The following is a 21,608-nucleotide window of genomic DNA, read 5'->3' as shown; positions in this document are numbered from 1 at the left end:
TAAAACTTAATTATGACGAGTTAACGGAATTAAAAGAAAATTTTAAAGTAATATCAAGTAATTAAAAGAAATAACAACATTTAAATGAAATTTTTATTTAATAAAAATTAGAGTCGTTACAAAACCCATTTAGGGTTTTAGAGTTTCCCTCTAAAACCAAGTGGGCATCCACTGCTCTTGGTATTGCTGAAAAAATGTATATTGTGACAAAACATATGAGAGAAAAGAGAATCTGTATTGGTAATTAAGATGATACATAATACAATGGTAACAGTAGTTTAAATAGAGGAAAAGCTAATCCTAGAAAAGAAAAAAAAAAAAAGACATGCGTAATCTATGCCTTAACTAAAGATACAATGAGATATGATCCCCTGATCTATGCGATACATAAAGACATATCGAATACTTTCACACCCCCCCCCCCCCCCCCCAAAAAAAAAAAAAAAACCTCATGATGTGACAGCGGAGAGCATCGAGAGTTTGCCAAGGAGAAAGCGGAAACGAGCAGCAGTGTGGGTTTTCATAATGAAGTCAGCCAGCTGCAGCGTAGACGAAACAAATGGTAAGGTAATGGTGCCAGACTAAAGATGTTGACGAACAAAATGACAATCAATTTCAATATGCTTCGTACGCTCATGGAAGACTGAGTTATGGGCAATCTAAGTAGCACTCTTCTTATCTATACTACTTCTTTTAAATGTATGAAGATGTTTCCCACTTTTTGTTTTCCACAAATGCCCGTAGCACTTTCGATTAATACCTACCACACCCTATGCCTCTTCCCCAAACGACACAATACAACACACTTCCCAAAGGATGCACCTCCCCGGAGATGCTATGGAAAAAGGAACAAAGGAAAAGGTTTGGACCTGTTAAGTTTAATTTCATTTTGTTTCCAACGGCAAAGATTTTATACAATTAGTTCTGTGTCAGTTCCAATGGCATCAATTCGCCATTAACTGTCGTGTCCGTTCTGTACAGTTGCTTCCTTACGTATGATCACTTTCTTATCTATAAATAGGCTCTGCCTTCTCTTTTCATTCACATTTTTTGCTCCGCTCACAACCGCATACCATATTTTGGATTCTTGATAGTAAAACACTTGGATAGATTGGAGTGCTACTTTTGTTTGTCGATAATTGAGTAACCCGAGGAGACAATCGTTCTAGTATTCCAAGAGCACCAGTTTGGGGGACGAAATTGCTTTAAGAATATATAACCAATACTAGCTTTGATCGTTAATTAACGAATGCCTGAAATTGGCCAAGTACGTTTCTATTCCTCTAATTTGTTTTCATATAGTTTGAAAACGGTTTCTAACCACCAATGTACAATTTGATTGCTCATGTTTAAAAAACCCGAACAAAAAAGAAGCGAGAGATCATTTTCTACAATTTCATTTTCCATCTATCTTTAACATGAGACTTAAACTCTTCATCCCACTTTCTATGAGTTGCAATATGCCCAAAAAATAAATAGTAAATTTTAATGGAAAACAGCATTGGCTTGTGACCAAAGTATGGAAAAACACAAAATTTAGTAGTTTTTGGATGTTGGAACAAAATTATGGTTTTTCTCTTAAAATAATTACGTTTTGATTATGTATCAATTTTTCTATTATTTGGCCTACATCACAGTTTATAGAATTGAGTCATCGTAAGAAGCACTTCGTAATAGAGACTAACATTACACTTGGTTTTTTGGCTTAGGAAATTAATCATAAAATTTTAAAAATGGAGTTCTTCAAAATATTAGAAGACCTGACATTGCTTTTAAGAGGTACCGAACAAGATACTTTGATAACAATGTTGACCAAGATGAAGACAGTTTCAACACTGAAGGCTGAATTACCCAAAGATATAGACCATCTGATAAAGAAGGTTTTCCAAGTAAAGCTACATGAAGTGTAGGAATGACTTCCCCAAGGAAATACAACATGTGATAGAGAAGGCTTTTCAAGCAAAGCTAAAAGATCTCAATTAATGGGAGCTACACACTGCAATTTTGATGAAAAGAATCAAAGTGGTTGAGTTTGAGAAAAATAACTTCACAAAAATGCATATACTTATCATCCCACATCCAATGCCAAAAAGGATAACCAAAGAGAATCTCAACCACCAATCACCGTAAAACATAATGATACCCCATATGCATAGTAAAATTGCAAGACAAGATATGGTGACTCATATGCAAGGACCTTCAAAAACTATCAAATGCTTATGGAATATCTATATGGGGGACACAAAGGTATAATTCGTACCCACATTGCCAAATAGACTATTTATATTTATAGTAAAATATGATAAAAAAAAACTTATTTATTTATTCATGCCGGCAACCTCAAACTAATGTACTATCAATAACGATCGTTTTCACAATGAAATATTTGTACAAGAGAAAACTATTGGAGACTTGTGCAAAATTCATATGCATGTTTGGGTTCATGTTCTTTCCAGGGTACTCATATGTGGTGGGAAAATGAACAAAATACCCAAACACAAAAGATTATATGTAGGCAAAAAAACCACATGCAACGCAAATGCCCAACCACTAGTCACAATAAAGAGGGGTAGGAGAGGAAATAGAGACACCCATATCTAAGAGAAGCTAACGAAGCCACACTATTTCTGAGGTAGAGCCATAGCACAATATTTAGCTTCAGCAGTAGAGTGAGCAACAACAGATTGCTTTTTGCTTTTCCAAGAGATAAGAGAATCTTCCAAAAAAACACAAAGGCCAGAGGTGGATTTGCGGTCACTAATATCACCGGCCCAATCAGCATAAGCTTGGAGAGTCAGACTCGAGGTTGAAGAAATCAGAAGACACTGATGAAGAGTTTCACGCACATAACGCATAATACGTAAAAACCCAATGTGTAGACCGAGGAGCAGAGACAAACTGACTAACAATATGAACGGCGTAGGCAATATCTAACCAAGTCACAGTAAGATAGACCAAGCAACCCACCAACTGACGGTATTCTGTAGGATCCTCAAGAGGAACACCATCAGAAGCAGAGAACTTGGCATGAAGTTCGAGAGGGGTGTCGATAGTTTTAATTGGTATCAGTGAGACAAGCAAGGTGAAGGATATCAGTGGCATATTTGGATTGTCCCAAAAGATACCCCTTAGGAGAGGAAACAACCTCGATGTCTAGAAAATACTAAAGATGGCCTAAGTCTTTCATCTCAAACTCGCGAAATAAATGACATTTCACTTCATTAACAGTAGTAGGATCATAACCAGTGATGATCATATCATCGCATACAATAAAAGAAAAACCAGACCATGAGATGTGCGACAGAGAAAGAGAGCAGAGTCATGCATACTAGGCTGGAAACCGATCTAAAGAGCCACATCCTGAAATCGTGTATACCAGGCACGAGGGGACTGTTCCAAGCCATATAGAGCATGTCGCAGGTGGCAAATAAGACCAGAAGAATGAGAGAAGCCTGGAGGAGGACGCATATAAACCTCTTTAGATAGATATCCATTGATAAAACCATTCTTGACATCCAATTGATAAAGAGGCCACTAGTTTACTGTAGCTACAGAGATTAAGGTGTAAACAGTGGTCATTTTGGCGACGGGAGCAAAGGTTTCCTCATAATCAATCCCATGCTTCTGAGAAAATCCCTTAGCAACTAAGTGGGCTTTATATCGTTCCAAAGAACCATCAGAATGAGTCTTGACCTTGTAGACCTATTTGCAACCAATAAGATTTTTACCTTTCGGTAGCGGAACCAACTCTCAATTATGATTTTGAGCAAGAGCAGTGAGCTAGGCATTCATGGCATCCACCCAATTGGGATCATTATAAGCTTCTTTATATGACCTAGGCTCAAAATAAGTGTGAATCCGAGAAAGAAATGAATGATAAGAAGCTGAGAAATAAGTATTATTAAAGCCATATTTTACCAGTGGTTGGCGATTTTCAGATACCGACGAGCAGGCAGATCAGGATCCTCTGAGATAGATTAAGGAGTAGGAGAGCTAGGTGAAGGAGGTGGAGAAGCTACGCGACGGGAGTAGTTCTGGGGAAACGGAGAAATAGGAGCACAACGAGGAAAAGCTGAGGGAGCTGCAGAAATATCAGACACCTAGGGAATGGGTTGATACGAATTAAATCCTCTTTGGCTGCAGGAGCAACTTTGGCAAGAAGAGCAAAATATGGTAGATGTTCTAAGGTAACATGCCTAAAGACATATAGCTTTTTGGACACAGGATCATAACACCGATAGCCTTTCTAATTAATACCATAACCCAAGAAGACACATAAGACGCAACGAACACTTAGCTTAGTGCGATCTTTCTTGGGGAGGAGGACAAAACAAGTAGAACCAAACACGCGGAGGAGAGTGTAGTTAAGAACCTGACCATATTAACACACGGAGGAGAGTAGTTAGGAACCTAACCATATAACCGCTCATCAGGAGAACTACCAGAGAGAAAAGGATTGGGCATCCGATTCAAAAGATAGGTGATAGTGAGTACAACTTCTCCCCAGAAAAAGAAGGCACGGAAGACGACAATAGTAGAGACCTAGCAATATTAAGAAGGTGACAATGCTTTCTTTCAGCCCTACCATTTTGGGAAGGACTGTTAGTACATGATGATTGATGAATAGTCCTATGTGTATCTAAGAAAGCAACTAACTCAGAGAGAGAATATTCTCCACCCAAATTAGAATGTAAAATTTTAATGGTGGTAGAAAACTGGGTTTGAACCATGGCATGAAAATTACAATAAATTTGAAAGAATTCAGACTTGCGCATCATCAAATAAACCCACGAATACCTACTATAGTCAACAACAAAAGAGACATAATAGATAGAACCACCTTAAGTGGCAACTGGGGACGGACCCTAAAGATCAGTAGTATGAAAGACTTAAAAAGGAGAGGTAGATAAGATAGAACCACCTTAAGTGGCAACTGGGGATGGACCCCAAAGATCAGTAGTATGAAAGACTTGAAAAAGAGAGGTAGATATTGAGGTACTTCTATTAAAAGGCAAAGCGGACATTTTCGCAAATTTACAATCATTGCACTCATAAATGTTAGTAACATAAATATTTCCCAAAAGGCTTGATTTAACAAACAGTTTTAGACGTTCACTAGACAAATGTCCTAACCTAGAATGCCAAAGATGAAAGGGGGAGGAATTACGATCTAGGGAAAAAGACAAAATGGCCGTGGAGGTAGATTCTATAGGAATTTGCAAGCTTTCCAGAACATAGAGATCACCAATTCTACGCCTAGTCCCAATTTGTTTCTTGGACACCCAATCCTGCACAACACAACCAGAAGAGGAAAATAAGACATCAAATCCATAATCAAACAATTGACTAATTGATAGAAGACTTAAAGACAATTGAGGAACACAGAACACATATGAGATAGACAAGAAAGAGTTAGAGGTAGGGAGAATGGAACCAATGGAAACAACATTCATACAGGAACCATTTGCAGTGGCAGTACTAATAGGGGAAGCAGGAGTAGTGCATTGACTAAAGAGAGACAAATTAGGAGTTATATGATGAGAGGAACTAGAATCGAAAATCCAAGTAGTGGGTAAGATACCTATAGTATAAGAGCCATGCAAACCTGACTGAGTCTTGATCATAAAAGAAGCTTGTAATGAATCTTTCTAAATGGCCACCATTAAGACCGGATACTACTCAAATTGCTCAAATAAAAGGGAAAATGGAACACTACCAGTAGTAGAAACCGACAAAAGAATGTCAAGACAGATAAATAGGTGCTTAATTAGTCCTGGACAGTCTTAAACTGTGCATAAACAACACTCGTACAGTGCAGAATAGTACCAAATAGTGCCAAAACAGCTCAAACAGTTTAGACTAGTGGCAAACACTGTCCAAACAATGCAAAATAGTACTCGAAAAGGTGCCGAATAGTACCCAAACAGTGACGAGTAAAGCAAAACAGTCCCAAACAATTCTAAATAACACCCAAACAGGAAAAACAAAGTCAAATATTGCAGATCAGTACTGAATAGTGTTGAATCGCTGATGTTGTGCAATAGGTAATAGCAAAAATACCAGAGTACCAAGTCTTAGATAACCATAATGCAGAGTAGAGATAAAGAACCAAAGTGCTGTGGACCAGAGATTTAGAACCAAAAATAAAGATAACTAGCGAAGCGGCAGAGATAACAACGTATTGTTGGATATGCAAAAATGTGAAGTACTCTACAAATCTGATTCAGAGATAAATGTCGTGGTTCGTTGAGGATCAAGATTGCTGTCGCAAGTTAAGATGGTTGTCAAAGTCTGATGGTCGTCACTGGAGCCTGACTCTGGTCATCGGAAATGTACCCTTTTAAATAGATCTGTTTCAAGAAGTGAGAGAGGGAGATTTGGAGTTCGTTGGAGGTCAGGGGAGTTTGCTAGAGATTGGAGATGATTCATTGAAGGGTTTTGATTGGCTGAAGGTTTTGAGAACATATATCAATTGAGGGTTTTGAAAGAGCAGAGGTCCTTAGAGAGGGGCTGATCTGAGTCGAAAGAGAGGGTAGGGTGCTAAATGGTTGACTGAGATATTACGAGGGAGGGAGAAAACACACTGAGATTTGCAGCACAAAGGACTGACTCAGAGAGGGTGACTCAGAGAGAAGACGATCAACAGAGGTAGGATTAGGGTCTGATCGAACCACGCTCTAATACCATGCGATAGAACATATGAGAGAAAAGAGAATCTGTATAGCTAATTGAGATGATACATAATACAATGCTGACAATGGTTTAAGGAAAAGCTAATCCTAGAAAATATACAAAAAAGATATGCCTAATCTATGCCTTAATTAGAGAGATACACAAAGATATATCGAATACTTTCACATACATGTCAGTATTTTTCTTTTGTTTTGGATGGAGATTGACGGTAGGGGGAGCATTGATGTGTTTCTTGATAGCTCTGGTGTTTAATTGATATTTTTAAAAAGTTAGGTATCTTTGCATGATTTGAGTAAAAGGTCAGGGGTTAAAATGAAATTTTCTCTTATTAGACCTAGGCCAATCCATAGGTTAAGAACTTCAAACCATAGCAGGTTCAAGCTAACCCAAGAGGCTCGTACATGCTCATGTCAAGTGTGCATTGACATGAATCTACAAGGAAAATGAATGGTGCAGCCAAAGTAACACTGCATTTCAAGAATCGGTCCCAAATAATGAGGAACCACCATAACACTAAAGTGAACTAAACGATTAGATTAAAAATGCAATTGGAAAGAACAAAAACCAAATGCAGGTTCTGCATACCATTTGTAGCCGCCAACCTCAAATGCATTACTGCGAGTTCTCTCTTGTTAATATGCACTTCCCATATATTTCGCAAGGTTTTGGTCTTGCAATGACATAAAATAGCTAAAACAGAAGTTAACCGCATAACGTATGCATAATATGACAAAGCAGGTAACACGGATTGGTTGGCAACTTGATACTGATAGGAAAACATGAAAATTGTAATTACAATGAAGACCCAAAACTTGATTTCATAAGAATGCCAGCATACCACCTCAATAGCTGTTTCCATATTATTTCACTCCATCTTTTGTACTATCAAATTTTACCTCCTTGGAAACCAATGAAACAAAAGCGATTTCTACTTGAAACCAAAAAAGACCTTTCAAGTGCTGTGTTTCTGCTACACCCACATTAACTTTTCAAACATACCCTCATCATCCACGTAAACCTAAATCCAATTTTATCAAATCTACACTAACCCAAGTAAACGAATCGAGTAGCTTGCGAGCTCAACTCAGTTCGACTCGTTAAAGCTCGAATCCACTTGGCTCATTTAGTAAATGAGCTGAGCTGAGCTCGAGCTTGAGTTTTTGGCTCGTTTAATAAACAAGCCGAGCTCTCGGCTCGTTCGACTAAAGCTTGGCTCGTTAAGAGAGGCTCGGCTAGATTAAAGAGGCTCGTTTAGTAAATGACTAAGCTCGGCTCGTTAAGGGCTCGAGCCGAGCTCGAACTCGAGTTTTTGGCTCATTTAGTAAATGAGCCAAGCTCGAGCTCGCCGAAGCTCGGTTGGGCTTGGCTCATTTACACCCTACCCACCATCCATGGGCAACAACCACCATCCCCTCTAGCCCTTAACCTCCCCCTCGTCCACTACCATGCTTGAAATAATTAATCAATTCATCAGCATAAATAATTGCAATGATGGCGAATAACTTAATAGGTGAACTGCAACTAACCGTGCTTGAAACATGACTATCTTTTGCTTTATGTAGGTGAATAATCCCTAATCAGATATTTTATTGCATCTCATCTTCATTAAAAGGTAGACAACAAAATGACACTATTACCCTAAAATTACAAACCAAAGGCTGATAGAAAAAGTCAGGTACATATAGGATCGTTACGAAGACTATAATACCCATCTAAATCCACCTAAATTCACTGAAAGTCACAAGTTGACCTAAGCGGACCCCCACGCCTAGATTTTAGGGGACCCCCAATGGCAAGATTTTAGGGTCTAAGAAGTAATTAGGTATTCTCACATTAGTCAAAATCACCAATTAATCAAGTTGGCGGATTTTCTATAAGTATTTTGGGGTACAATGTGTAACAGTATTGCGTGTTCTTCAAACAAAATATATGCATAACACATATGAAAGCCATAATTCTGCTAACAAACCGAAGCTCCCAATTACAAAACAACCAAATCAAATTGCATATCTAATGGCACATTTGTTAGTCCTAGATAAAATAAGTACCATATATAAAAACTGTGCAAGCAGAGACATTTAAGTTCCTAAAGGCTCGTGGCTTGCATTTACTTTTGCACATGAAATATCTCCGATTCCACAAATAGTTTTTATTCTTTGGTTTTGTTATGAATGTTTATGTAAGTAAGAATTGGTAACACAATATAGTTGCAATTTTTAAGGATTTGATTATAATCTATACATATGATGTAACAAGAAAGCAAACAATTTGCATTTGTAGGTTAATAATTAGTTGCTTAGAGCATTAATATGGTTGTATGACTTTCAAGTTGAATTATAGATAAAATGAAGCTTCACAAAATAATATATTACCACACAACTGAGAGAAGAGAGAAACTTGAAAAGTAAAGCTTAAAATCGGTTCACCGATATATGCAGCTTAATAGTACCCATAACAATTCATTATAGGAGGGAAGCAATGCTTCTCCAAATATTGAGTGCATCCAATGTTTAACCATAATAGTTAAACAAGAAAATCTATCATAAGATGTATTGTAAGTTTAGTATGTTTTCACGAAATATGGTATGCTGAAGAGCAAAGAAACCTAAGATGTATAGTTAGTTTGATCATTAACCGTCCGCAAGTTAATATAAAATTTTGGGCCCACGTGGTTCAGTAAAAACCGCAAGTAATATGGTTCTCCTTTCAGTATGCTACATTTGTAAAACTCCTGTAGTTCAAGTTTTCGTCCAAGACCTGCTTATGTTTTTTGTTGACTTTGCTAGTTCTTTAGGTTATATTTTTTGTAGACTTAGCTAGTTCTTTAGCTAAAGTATCCTCTGCCTCAGTAGCAGATGAAGTTTTGTGGGATGGGACGTCATTTTTGTAAGGATTTGTGTGGGATTTTTTGTGGGGTGTGTTTGGTGATATAGCCAAAGCAAATGTTTCCTGACAGATAATTTCATATTTATTTAAAAAAATTATGAGTTTTGCTCATAATTTTTTGCTTTTCCAATGTCTCTCGTCTAGACGAATACACAAAAATTTAATACAATACTTACAAATGTGATTTTTTTAACAAAGACAAAGGAATGTGAAAATGTATCCTCCCTACTACACCAATGTGTTTTTGGTCATGTTTTGCAATTTACCAACCTTATCTCATCCATTACCTATTCTGCTCATCGGGAGACAATCCTTAAGCACCTTCGATGATCTTCTTCCCCAAAGTAAGGATTCGATTCCAAAAGTTCTAATGTGCGTGCATGTGTGTCATCAGATGTCATTTTATGAAAGGAATCTATTTTGGGGATCCACCTGGAAGTTCAAAGCAACTGTAATGGTTGGCAAGACAAGGAGCTCTTATATTTGTTTAATGCATACATTACTTCTCGTTATACATCTTTGACAATGGAACCCAAAAGGCTATTTTTAGCATGAATCGACCTTCGCAAGACTACATCATTTTTATCATTGGCACTTCTTAACTTGAGAATCTAAACTTGCAACCCAAGTCCTCTTTACCCCGAGACTAGTCAAACATACAACAATGTGGCACAATTTGGCTGGAAAAGAAAATAGACAAGTATTTCTTCTATAACAACAACCAAGATTCATTTGGTTCAACAGCATCTAGAGACAAAGAACCTCGTTAGAAGAGGAAAGAAGTTTTAGTCCACTAGATTGCTACTTAGTGTGTGTATTATGTACTAAAGTTTTTGTGTCCTCAAACAATATGGAACAAAAGGAAAAAAGAAAGTGAAATGTATGCTTGGAAAACAATACAAAAGAAAGAAAGAAAGAAAGAGTTATGAGGCTTCAGGCACTTCTTTTGGTTCCCCTAGAAATCAATTTGATGTTCAAAAATATATGATTTGTCCACTAAAAACTATATGATTTGTCCACTAAAAACTCTGGTGGCATGACTCATGCAAACATTATATGCAAATATGCATGGCATGGTCTCTGTATTTCACAAGGCTATCAAATGATTCGAGATGTTTCAAAGAATCTGTTCTATGACAAAAATAATGTTAGTTCTTGTGTCCTGGACTCTCATTAAATAACCTTGTAATGGTGTCCACATTTACGAAAAGATATCTCACACAATTCCTTATTTCTTACTTCCTATGGTAGCATTCGGAATCATCATAAATAAATATGTTTTGCAACTTCTAGCATGAAAAAAAGCCTTAGATAGAATCTCAGTGCAATGCTTGAATACACGAGTAATATTATGTAATGGAGAAGTCTAGTCAATGGCTGATAGCAGTCCCACTAACAGAGAAGTGTATGCAACACCAAAGTTGGACATAGATTGACATCAACTCTCTTTTGTCAAGATCTTTAACTTCTAACAACCAAAACCCAAGGGCACAGCCAGGTTTTTTTTTGTGTCTGTGTGTGTGTGGAGAGAGAGAGAGAGAGGGAGAGAGAGAGAGAGAGAGAGAGAGAGGAATTGAAGATTTATTTATGAGTTAAATCCAAGCACGTTCTAAAAGGATTAGGTCACATTTGGTCATGATAAAGGGCAATGTTCCTAATTTTACTTCGGGTCTTTGGAACAATTTTCTTATATCAGTGAGGTCTTTCAGGAGTCAACGATCATGCGTTGAAGCAAAGATTGCCTATCCCAGATTCCGGTATCTCCCATTGAACGAGATAGGGGAGGTTCTGACTCTCCTTGTGGAAGGTTAACACACTTCCAAAAATACCATACTAAGTAGGATTTTAGCACTTCCAAAAAAAAATCAAACCAAGCAGGATTTGTTTCATGGTCATAAATATGGCCTTGCTAAGATACCAACCCAAATATTCCAAGGGGTTTTCCAACTACGTAAAAACCTTGACCCTTCTCGCCACCACCTCTCTTGTCACCTAACCATACCAAACCAAGTCATCGTGATATCTACATCTGGAAGTAAGCGTTCCCCACATTTGGCACATTATTGTAATATAATGTAGCGAGTCACACAAACTAAAATCTATTTTCCACTACTAGCCCAATCAGCCCCAACTTTCTAAATAGTCATCGACATACCAATAGCATGTTATAAGTTGTACAAGACTCTTCATTTTCAGTTGCTAGAGTGCTTGCTAGTCACTTTGGGTCTGACTTGCACATAGCATGAGGGAGAAAAGTACTACACCATAGGATCAAAAAGGGCATTAAGGGGAACCACCAATTAGGTGGGCAAGCATACATTTCAGTGGTTACATGTATATTCTCTCCGATGATGGCAGTCTAATATTAGGGGAAAAGAGCTTACTCTTAGGTAAGATCTACGATTATAGGTTCAAACATCATACCAAAATTCGCCGACTGATGTGCCCCCTGTTGCATTGCTGTGGGAAGAATTAACAACATCCATGAAGGAGGTCCCTATTTCCTGGAAAAAATATCATTGCCACTTTCCACTAGTGATGTCGTTCAGCAAGTATAAAAGTGTCACGTCCTCGATTTTCAACACAAATAATAATAACATTTGATAATTAAAATCCTCACCAGAGTTACAATTAATAACCCAAAAGGTAGTTCGATCCTCAAATCCACAAACATGCCCAATAAATTTTAGAGTTCCACAAAAGATGTACAATACAATACAGTTTAGTTTACAAAAAAATAGACAAGTGCTTCCAAAAATAGCTTTAAACAACAACATTAGCATGCACTCCAAGCACTTCACGACAATGACCTGCAATGTACCTGAAAATGATAGGTTGAGCTACACTAGCCCAGTAGAGAAATCTATACACAGATTATAAGAAAATATGCCGAGTTATGCATCTAAAGTGAATGAATATAGACAGATATGCCCAAGACTTATATGGTTATCAACAAACAACTCACTATGGCTAAAGGATTCTAGACAATCCTATATGCAACACCTATCATCTCACACGCCACACTAGTGCCACAAACGTTCCCACATCAATCACAAATAATCAACATTTGATTTCTCAACCGTTTCATCACATCAGGTATGTTCCCACATTCTTTCTCATTTCACAATCTTTCACATGCATTCCTTGTTTCATCAACAAATCTCCTTTGTTTCCAAATAGGTGTAATGTATGGAAATACATGACCTATAGTGGTCAAACTCTGCTGATTCGAGCTTGAATAGCCGGAGTCCGTTGATTCTGTGCACGAATACCGGAAACCGTTGATTCGCTCAAGAATAGCTGGAGGATTTTCAATAGAAAAATCCTTTTCCCTTTTAAACAATCCAATTTAGCAAAAACCAATCTTTCTTTCTTTTTGCGATAATCTCATTTCATAACATCCAAGGTTTTCGCATGTATCGCTCGTTTCCGGTCATCTCAACGAATGTCTATGGTGATACCCGTTCATTTTCATGGTCCGGTCGTCTCACCGAATGTCCATGGTGATACCCGTAGTGTCAATTCCGGTCGTCTCACCACCGAGTGGTGATAACCGTAGTGTCAAGTTTTCGTTGTGTCCGTAACTTCAAATAGTCATTCATATCTCATTATGCTACAAATCATCAACCGTCACATACACCAACAAATAAATAAGCACACACATTTCCATTAAGTACATCACCATAACCTACACAACATACTGAACTCATAAGTAACTTTACGACTCTCTAACCACTAGCCACTTTACTAGAATCTCATAAAACGAGAGCCCAAGGAGTTTAGGGTGATCAACAAGATGAAATCACAAGGATACGAGTTACTATATTACCCTTTTGGATCACTAGCCAAACTCACAACTACCCATCACACTCACCACAACGCCTCATATAACCTACGGTACACCTAAACAACCTTACGGTTCATTTTTCATTTACGACGATACTAAGATTACCTTTAACGAGTATCGAAAGGATTAGAACAATAAACGAATCATTGGTACCAATACCTCAAAAAGTAGGTATTGGTACCAAACCAATCCAGTGAGCAATTAGAGTCAAGGTACCAATACCTCAAAAAGTAGGTATTTGGTACCTCAAAAAATAGGTATTGGTACTAAGGTATCGGTACCTCAAAAAGTTGGTATTGGTACCAATGCAATACAGCGGGCGATTTTGCAGAAAACCAAGAACGAGCACAAACTCAAAACCCAACAAACTAAGGCACAATTTAGGCACATAATCATCACGTAAACTCATAACAAGAGTAAGAAATTCCTACCTCATGTGGTCGAAACCCAAGCGATTGATCAAGCCCTAGACTCCGAAAACTTCAAAATCAACCGAATCTCCTCCTCCGAGCGAAACCACGAAATTTTGAGCTCAACAACGTGAATGGATGAAGGATTGGAGGTTATTTGCCATGGGTTTTGAGTGAGGGTTGGAGTTTTGAGTGTTGGAGAGGGAGAGATCGGGAGATAGAGAGAGAGTGAGATGGGAGAATTTTGTTCTCCTACACACACACTTACACTTATATACTAGCACCCCCACAAATCACACTTGCACTCCCTCAAATATCAATCCTAACACGTTGACCCCAAATAAAACAAAACAAACTCAATAAATTTCACATTTTCTTCAATTTCTAACATTTATGAAACTTTTAAATAATATCTAAAAAAAATACGGGTCCTTACAAAAAGCTTCAGCAAGACACTACTGCACATACACTCTCAAAGGAGATTGATCAATTTTATTTCCACCATTGCCACATTTGGGAAAATTCTGTGGAAAATGGGTGCACAAATGCTTAGGATATTTTAAATATTTGTGAGGAGAGGTTTAAGGGGCCACTGTTTCAGTGGTATTCTGAGAGTAGCTACTTTGTGCATATATTGCCAAAGGTTAGGTCTGTCTCCAATCATCCTCCGCCTATACCCCCAATGATTGGGGACTAGATGGTTTATGTTATGTTGTTGTTGTTGAGGAGAGGTTTATGAAATAGGCCATGTTAGGGGAGCTATGTTAGATACTTATAAGATGTACATCAAATAAAATGTGTAAAATATCCTAGGTACTTCAAATACCTTTGACCTTTCATTTCACAATAGTGAGAAAAAAATGTAAGGTAATGGAAATGAAATCCACCACGACTCTTTTTCCACTAAAGCCACCAAGAATCACCATCAAAGCAGATGTCTTAGCCCTTTTAAAAGCCTTTGCACATGAGGGTTGCCTTAGTTGTTGCATGAGTACTTTGATTATCCTTACACTAATTATTATTGTAGTTTTTTGATCGGTGAAAGTTAGTATTGTTATAATGTGTTAACAAATTATGCAGTAGAATGTGTGAACAAATTTGAGCTTGATTGTCTTTGCTCTTACACTAATTTGAAGAAGAGAGACATCGGATTTATTTTCTTCCCTTAATGCTCATATTACATAGATTCGGAGATCTCCCAAATAGCAAGAAGATAATTTACCCAGAGCCAGGAGATACAAAAAAGAAAGAAGAAAAGAAGGAAAAAGTTTCAACAAAAGTAAAAACCGGTTTTACCATAAGCGGAAGACAATGAACAAAAAGAAGAAAAGTGTAAAATCTATTCACCTGTAAGAAACATCGTCTCAGAAGACAACCTTTGTTCTTCATACAAGTATAGAAAAGCAGAGCAAAGAAATTATAGATGTTTACCTTATAAAGTGAATCACCAGTAACTTCATAATGCATTTGAGATCCAATAACAATTGGTATATGAGTATTGGCATGAAAATAAGAAACATCATCAGCCTGCAAGGTAATAAGTGAAGTTATGCAATAATGTATTTGGAATAGGAGCTAACATGGGTTTTACTATAATCGAGGGAAAAAAATGCACATTTACTTGAGAGTCGCACTGGAACATATGGGAGCACTATATAAACATTGGATACTTACCTGCTTTTGATGTAATGTTTGCTCAAATACTCATTGTGAACTATCGATTTACCACACATTTAACAAAGGTCTTTTTTCGTCCCCCAAATGTGGAATTTACATTACCCTTGACATCTTAAAATCCAACTCGACATTTATTGCCAATATTTGTACGAGTTTTAAGTTATGACAGGAATCCATAACTAACTGACTAATGTTATGCCATATAGTTCAAGTATCTTACTAGCATCATTGGAGCCCTACGAGCCCTTCACCAATTATATCCCATAACCACGTAGAGGCACATCTGGTGGTTCAGGGTAACACTTCTAGTTCAACAAACAGGTTCCAGCAACAGTTGCTTCATACCCAATTTGCCAAGAACAACAAAACGAGCATGTCCAAATGAATATATTTGGGTGAAGCCAATAATAGAATTCAATGATGTATCTTCAATATACAGTAGGACAATTCATATTTCCTAGCATGGCCTAAGGTCTCAGCTCATGAAAACGTTTCTTCTTTTGGTACAACATGTTTGAGAGAGGTAAAAAAAGGGTAGATTCAATACAAACCAGGAACGCGAACAATAGAAAAAGGCAATTACCTTTATTGCAGGCAATCCTAGAGAGCAGGGTTTATCAAAAAGATGAGCTAACAATAAATGCTTGGAATCACCCTACACACAGTTACAATAATTGACTATCAAAGTTTTGATTCTTTAGAAGTATCACCTATTTTTTACAAATAAGAAAACCATTATAATGAAAAGCAAAAAAATGAATACCACCACCATTAAAAAAACAAACCCACAGAAAAAAGATCTTCCAAACCAAATCCAACAATTGTTGATGCACTATTCTCCATAGAGTTGCATTTGCCAAACTCAAGTACATCTTAACCTTGAAAAAGGATAATAGTTTGTTCAATGCACAAAATACGGCTATGTAGGGCATTATCATACCAAATATACTTAGAGTAAAAGCAGGTGTCAAATTTGTTGCAGAGTTGCAGATTCGAATTAACTCCTTCTGCAAATTGCCTAAATGCTAAAAAGGAAGCCATAAGGTCATGTTGTACACAATGGAATTTCCAAAAGCCATGTGAACGCCAGTTTTGGGGGCTCCTATTTGTGGAGGGTCCCATTAGCATGCATCCAATAGGTTGAACCTACGAACTCTCCAATTATGAGTTGGGCGCTTTAACCATTAAACCATGGATGCTTAGAGGAGATCCTCATAATTAGAGTAGCCAACTGAAAATCTCACTATATTTAACCAGGTAAAGAACCAAGGTAAAAAACTAAGGAAATTCAGTAATGTGTTCTACGCACCGTTATTGCATATAATCTTTTAAGAACATCATCCATGCCACCAGTTTCCTCATTCGACGATCGTCAGTGCCTTTCAATATTGTGCTTTGCTATCACATTGTGCACATGGTTCTAGAAGTAGTCAGTCATCCATGTTACCATCTTCAAAGCTTGAGCATTACCAGCAAAACGTATTAATCAAAAAGGCCTGCCATTGTTTGAAAAAAGCAAACAGGGGGAAAAAAGGGCCGGTTATATGCAATAAAAGCTGACTTAAAAACAAGAATGCTGATGCAATCTTACCTTGTGAATGGTGTAAACGGTCAAATAGCTCAGATGGAAAAGCAAAAAGATATCCTGTACCCATTTCATCTTGACAAGTAGATAAAGCAGAAACAACAGTTATTTTCTCTTCAAAAGTATTGTTGTGAGTGCTAGCCCACATCTGTGTTGAGGCACTCATGTAATGCCCTTCAATACAGAAAAAGTAAAAATTGACTCTTAGATCTGTCTGTGGGTGGTGATGCATGTGAAATGGGACCAGAGCATAAGTCAGCATCACCTCCTTCTGATGTGGATGTTAAAGTTGGTCCTCAAGTCTACAAGGGCCATAAGAACTTTGAAACTGTAAAGGGTGTAAACTTCTTTGGGCCTAAATGTGAGTATGTTGTGAGTGGGTCAGACTGTGGCCGGATTTTCATTTGAAAGAGGAAGGGCGGGGAACTCAATCATGTTATGGAAGCTGATGAACATGTGGTGAACTGCATTGAGTCTCATCCTCATTCCACTGTTCTTGTCAGCAGTAGAATAGAGGACAACATAAAAGTGTGGACTTCGAAAGCCCTTGAGAGAATGTCTTTGCCTACAAACATTGAAAAGGTATGCTCGGCTATTAGTAGTTTAATTGTATGATCTTTCAGCTATGAGTATTCAACAAGTTTCTAACTATTGCTATCTTAAGTAAAGGTTCTCAAAATCACTATTTCCCTGAAGTCAGTGAAGATATTTCTCCATAATTGGACTACTCATGAATTAGTGTTTTTTCATATATTTCCAATTCAATTGACTTATGGTCCTACCTTAATTTAACATTATAATTGGCACATGCACGAATCTTTAAAGGGTCACTGGCTTACGTATGAAACTTGACAGGTTTTGCAGTACTACTTGTAGCGACTTATGCAGTACTACCTGTAGCGACTTATCAAGGTCTAAGCTAACTCTAGAATCATGGATAACATTAATATTTTCGGTCAAGTAAGTCGTTTGTCCCACTACGAGTTAAGCATGCTTGGCATATCTATCTATGAATTCTCATATGCTTTGTTCTTTTTCTCATATTGAACAGGCAGACAAACACTTGCAAAGAACTGTAATTGAAGGCTCCCTTAATTCTTTTCTTATGCAAGTCGACATCTTCTTGGTCTGACTTTATTCTCGCAAATAATTTTGTGTATATAGGTTGAACTCCTCCAAAAAAACAATGTCGGGGTTATGATACGCGATGAGTGAGACCTCAACGCCATTCATATTCGTGAAGTAAGTCCACCAATTGAGTCTTTTATCCATGTTCATTTCTTCAAATTGTTTTCCCCCATCTTACTTATGTACATGTTACCTGTTCGCTGAAAGGAAAAACGAAAGGCTCAAGCAATAGCTGCGGAAAAACTACAGGCAAACCGTATGGGAAAAGGAAAACAAAAGGCTACATGTGCGGACAAGCGGAAAGATAATGCCTTGGTACAAGTCTTCGTGCTTTTCAATTGAACTTTTACTTTCAGGATATGTAATTTATTTGTTAAAAATTCAATTCAAGCCGCCTTTATGCTTTTCTCATTAAGTCTACATCTTCATATAACTTCTTTAACCTCTCACAAATCACTTTGCAAGTTGAACTTCATCAACATAGAAATGGTGGAGTTGTGATCCGCGATGAGTTGGAACTTCGTAATCGTCAAGTACGCCCACAATAAATTGGTTTAAGTTTGAGTCGGTTTATATTTGTGAAGTACTCCATCCAGATTCATATATTTTTTGTATCATGTTTTAGATATTTCTTAATGCATGATACCTATTTGTTTAAAGGAGGAACGAAATGTTGAAGCAAAAGTTGTGGAAAAACGAAAGGCAAACTCTATTGGCAAGGGGAAACAAAAGTCTACATGTTCGAACAATAGAAAAGAAAATGCCTCTGTACGATTCTCCTTACATTTCTCGATGTTTGTCTTCATAGAGATATACTAGGAATTGCCCTTGCCTAAAGAGATTTAGCAAGTACACCCAATGAGAATTGAATGTGAAGTTTACTATATACTATTGACTCTCTGCTGAATGTTTGTCCAAATTATTATTATGTTTGGTTTGATTAATCACAGTAGAAGTCATCTATAGTTTTTTTCCTATAATCCATAAGTTCTTGGTGCAACTTTTTTTAACCTCTTTATTCAATTTCCATTTCTAGGTTGATCTTCTTCATCATAGAAATGGAGTTGTAATCCATGATGAACTGGAGATTCGTATTCGTCAGGTACGTCCCCCAACTAAATCTATTTTCTTATTTTTAAAACATTACGAATGCATGTCACCTATTTATCAATAGGAGAAAAGAAGGCCAGATGCAATAGTTGTGGAAAAACCGAAGGGAACCTCTATGGGTAAGGGACAACAGACTAGAACATATGCAAACAGGGGTGAAGAAAACTCCATGGTACGACTCTTTGACAATTTACTGAAACTCTATAAAAATGGAACCTGATTGAATATCATAATTTTGCTGTATTTGTGGACCGATGAACATACCACCTATAAGATTTCATAACAAGTCTTATATTATAGGCAATTAATGATAATTTTATATCGAGAGCAACATTAGCCCAACGTGCCCGACGAGATCGAGAAAATAGATTACAACAATGCACTGCGATTCCCCTTGGACAATGCTTACGAGTAGACCCTCCACAAAAGCTACAATGTTTGCAATCTCTACAACAAAATGCACTACATGAAAATTCCACGGTACGACTCTTTGCAAATTTATTAAAGTTTGTCTTACCATACATACTGAGTAAACTCCATAAAAAAGAAAAGAACCTGTTGGAATATCATATTTTTCTGTATTTGTAGACTATCATGTAGAACTAATGTTATGTTGTGTGCATATCATGCACAAAGATAATGTACTTTCGGACGAATATTTCGTTAATTTTGAGCATTCACATTAGAAGTCATTGATATTATGTTTCCATTATCAAACTCTTACTTTTAAGTTATATAAATTGTGACATATATGCTGATTTGAAACGGTGACTGATGAACATACAACCTATAAGATTTTATAACAAGTCTCATATTATAGGCACTCAATGATAATGTTATATCTAAAGCAACATTAGCCCAACATGTGCGACGAGATCTAGAAATGAGATTAAAACAATACATTGCGATTCCCCTTGGGCAACGCTTACGAGTAGACCCTCCACAAAAGCGACAATGTCTTCAATCTGTACAACAGATAACCTCTTTTACCACAGCCAGTTGCCGACATCGTACTTGCTCAGAACAAGGAACAGTTTCTACCAATGGGACCGAGCCTGCGCAAAAGCGTCAAAGGGTTACGCACATTGTTTCTACCAATTTGGCTAACATAGTGACAGAGCCGGCATCCTACTTACCTGAAACAAGGAACAATTCCACATGTTTGATGTCCTTGCCAAGCACATCGTCCGCTCCACAAAGAAACTGGTAAAACATGTTTAATTTTTAAGATAATATCCTTAAATTTAAAATTGGAACGCCCTCAAATTGATCATGTGAATCACAATATTAATATCCCTACGAGTTCAAGAGTTCATAGTCTTACACATATAAATTTAGGCAGGCATTATCTTGGCAAGATGGACATTCTATATTGTTCTCACTGTCAAGCCCTACATTGGATGGATGAAAAGTTGGCAAGATCTTCTAAAAAGAATCCCTTATTTGAAACTTGTTGTCTGCAAGGAATAGTAAAGCTACATTTGCTTTCTACACCCCTTGCGCCCCTTAAAGCATTGTATGATGGTGATGAAGTTAGATCCAAATCGTTTCGAAGTAACACTCGAGATTACAATGCAGCCAATGCTTTTACCAACCTTGGCATTACATTGTATCCAAGAGTACTTAGTGGGAGGGGTCCTACTCCATTCACTATCCATGGGGAATTACGACATCGAATAGGATCATTACTACCGCAAGCAGGTTAAATTGGATCATACGCTCAATTGTATATTTATGACCCTAATTCTGCTTTAGACATTCGTAGTCGGAGAAATCCTCGATTAAGGAGGGATGTCCTTGAAACAATACAAGGCAGTTTGTTAGAGGTTAATGCCTTTGTAGGTAAATTTCGCCAAGCTTATGCGATTTTGAATCAATTAGCTGAGACAGGACAGAATTTACTGGCCCATCTTCACTACAGTTCGTCTACGGATCGACGACGATATAATTTACCGGTAACAGATGAGATTGCGGTTGTAGTACCAGAGGATGGAACTAAGGCCAGTGGAATGAGAGATATCATCTTACATATGAGAGGAGATAATAGATTAATGCGAATTAATGAATGCCACCCAGCATACTTGCCACTATATTATGTTTTGCTGTTCCCATATGGAGAGCTTGGATGGGAACCTGAGATGAAAAAGTGGGATACTCGGACTTATCAACTATCTTCTAATCGACTTACTCAGCTGCAATTTTATAGTTATCGATTGTTTGAGCGTCCGAATGAGTATTCAACAATTTTGAGGTTAGGTAAACTCTTCCAGGA

General features: G+C 37.4%; 2 protein-coding genes and 1 long non-coding RNA gene across 7 annotated transcripts; 2 read left to right on the top strand and 1 right to left on the bottom strand.

Annotated features, from left to right (window-relative positions):
• Positions 1 to 11,123: 11,123 nt before the first annotated feature.
• On the bottom strand, positions 11,124 to 17,073 carry LOC131315677 (uncharacterized). 5 transcript variants are annotated; one of them, XR_009196858.1, is made up of 5 exons: positions 16,823 to 17,050; positions 16,454 to 16,520; positions 16,097 to 16,168; positions 15,268 to 15,363; positions 11,124 to 12,083 (listed from the first exon to the last, which is right to left on the bottom strand). XR_009196858.1 is itself a non-coding variant. In XM_058344863.1 (4 exons), the coding sequence occupies exons 1-4, from the start codon at positions 16,856 to 16,858 to the stop codon at positions 11,991 to 11,993; spliced, it is 297 nt and encodes a 98-aa protein (XP_058200846.1). In that variant the 5' UTR covers positions 16,859 to 17,034; the 3' UTR covers positions 11,124 to 11,990. The 5 variants fall into 5 exon arrangements, 2 of the variants coding, with proteins under 2 accessions (XP_058200846.1, XP_058200845.1); XR_009196856.1 differs by having other exon boundaries at positions 16,097 to 16,520; positions 16,823 to 17,067; XM_058344863.1 differs by lacking the exon at positions 16,454 to 16,520 and having other exon boundaries at positions 16,823 to 17,034.
• Positions 17,074 to 17,978: 905 nt separating this feature from the next.
• On the top strand, positions 17,979 to 18,582 carry LOC131315676 (uncharacterized). The gene is made up of 4 exons (XR_009196855.1): positions 17,979 to 18,058; positions 18,150 to 18,173; positions 18,263 to 18,340; positions 18,434 to 18,582. It is a non-coding gene; the product is annotated as an uncharacterized LOC131315676 (long non-coding RNA).
• Positions 18,583 to 18,770: 188 nt separating this feature from the next.
• On the top strand, positions 18,771 to 19,556 carry LOC131317293 (uncharacterized). Its single transcript, XM_058346850.1, has 3 exons — positions 18,771 to 18,994; positions 19,263 to 19,328; positions 19,401 to 19,556. The coding sequence occupies exons 1-3, from the start codon at positions 18,866 to 18,868 to the stop codon at positions 19,554 to 19,556; spliced, it is 351 nt and encodes a 116-aa protein (XP_058202833.1). The 5' UTR covers positions 18,771 to 18,865.
• The last annotated feature ends 2,052 nt before the right edge of the window (positions 19,557 to 21,608 follow it).

Source organism: Rhododendron vialii, chromosome 2a (genome assembly GCF_030253575.1).
Source record: "Rhododendron vialii isolate Sample 1 chromosome 2a, ASM3025357v1".
NCBI lineage: Eukaryota > Viridiplantae > Streptophyta > Magnoliopsida > Ericales > Ericaceae > Rhododendron > Rhododendron vialii.
This window is presented reverse-complemented; position numbering and strand designations above follow the sequence as displayed.

What these genes read in the sequence shown, in the direction of transcription:
- LOC131315677 (XM_058344862.1), bottom strand. Translation starts at nt 16,858, where the DNA reads ATGGATGATGTTCTTAAAAGATTATATGCAATAACG. An exon ending in AAAGATTATATGCAATAACG is followed by an intron (nt 16,169 to 16,822) that starts GTGCGTAGAACA and finishes AACTGTGTGTAG; the next exon opens with GGTGATTCCAAGCATTTATT. An exon ending in TAGGATTGCCTGCAATAAAG is followed by an intron (nt 15,364 to 16,096) that starts GTAATTGCCTTT and finishes ATTACCTTGCAG; the next exon opens with GCTGATGATGTTTCTTATTT.
- LOC131317293 (XM_058346850.1), top strand. Translation starts at nt 18,866, where the DNA reads ATGATACCTATTTGTTTAAAGGAGGAACGAAATGTTGAAGCAAAAGTT. An exon ending in ATAGAAAAGAAAATGCCTCT is followed by an intron (nt 18,995 to 19,262) that starts GTACGATTCTCC and finishes TTCCATTTCTAG; the next exon opens with GTTGATCTTCTTCATCATAG. An exon ending in TGGAGATTCGTATTCGTCAG is followed by an intron (nt 19,329 to 19,400) that starts GTACGTCCCCCA and finishes ATTTATCAATAG; the next exon opens with GAGAAAAGAAGGCCAGATGC.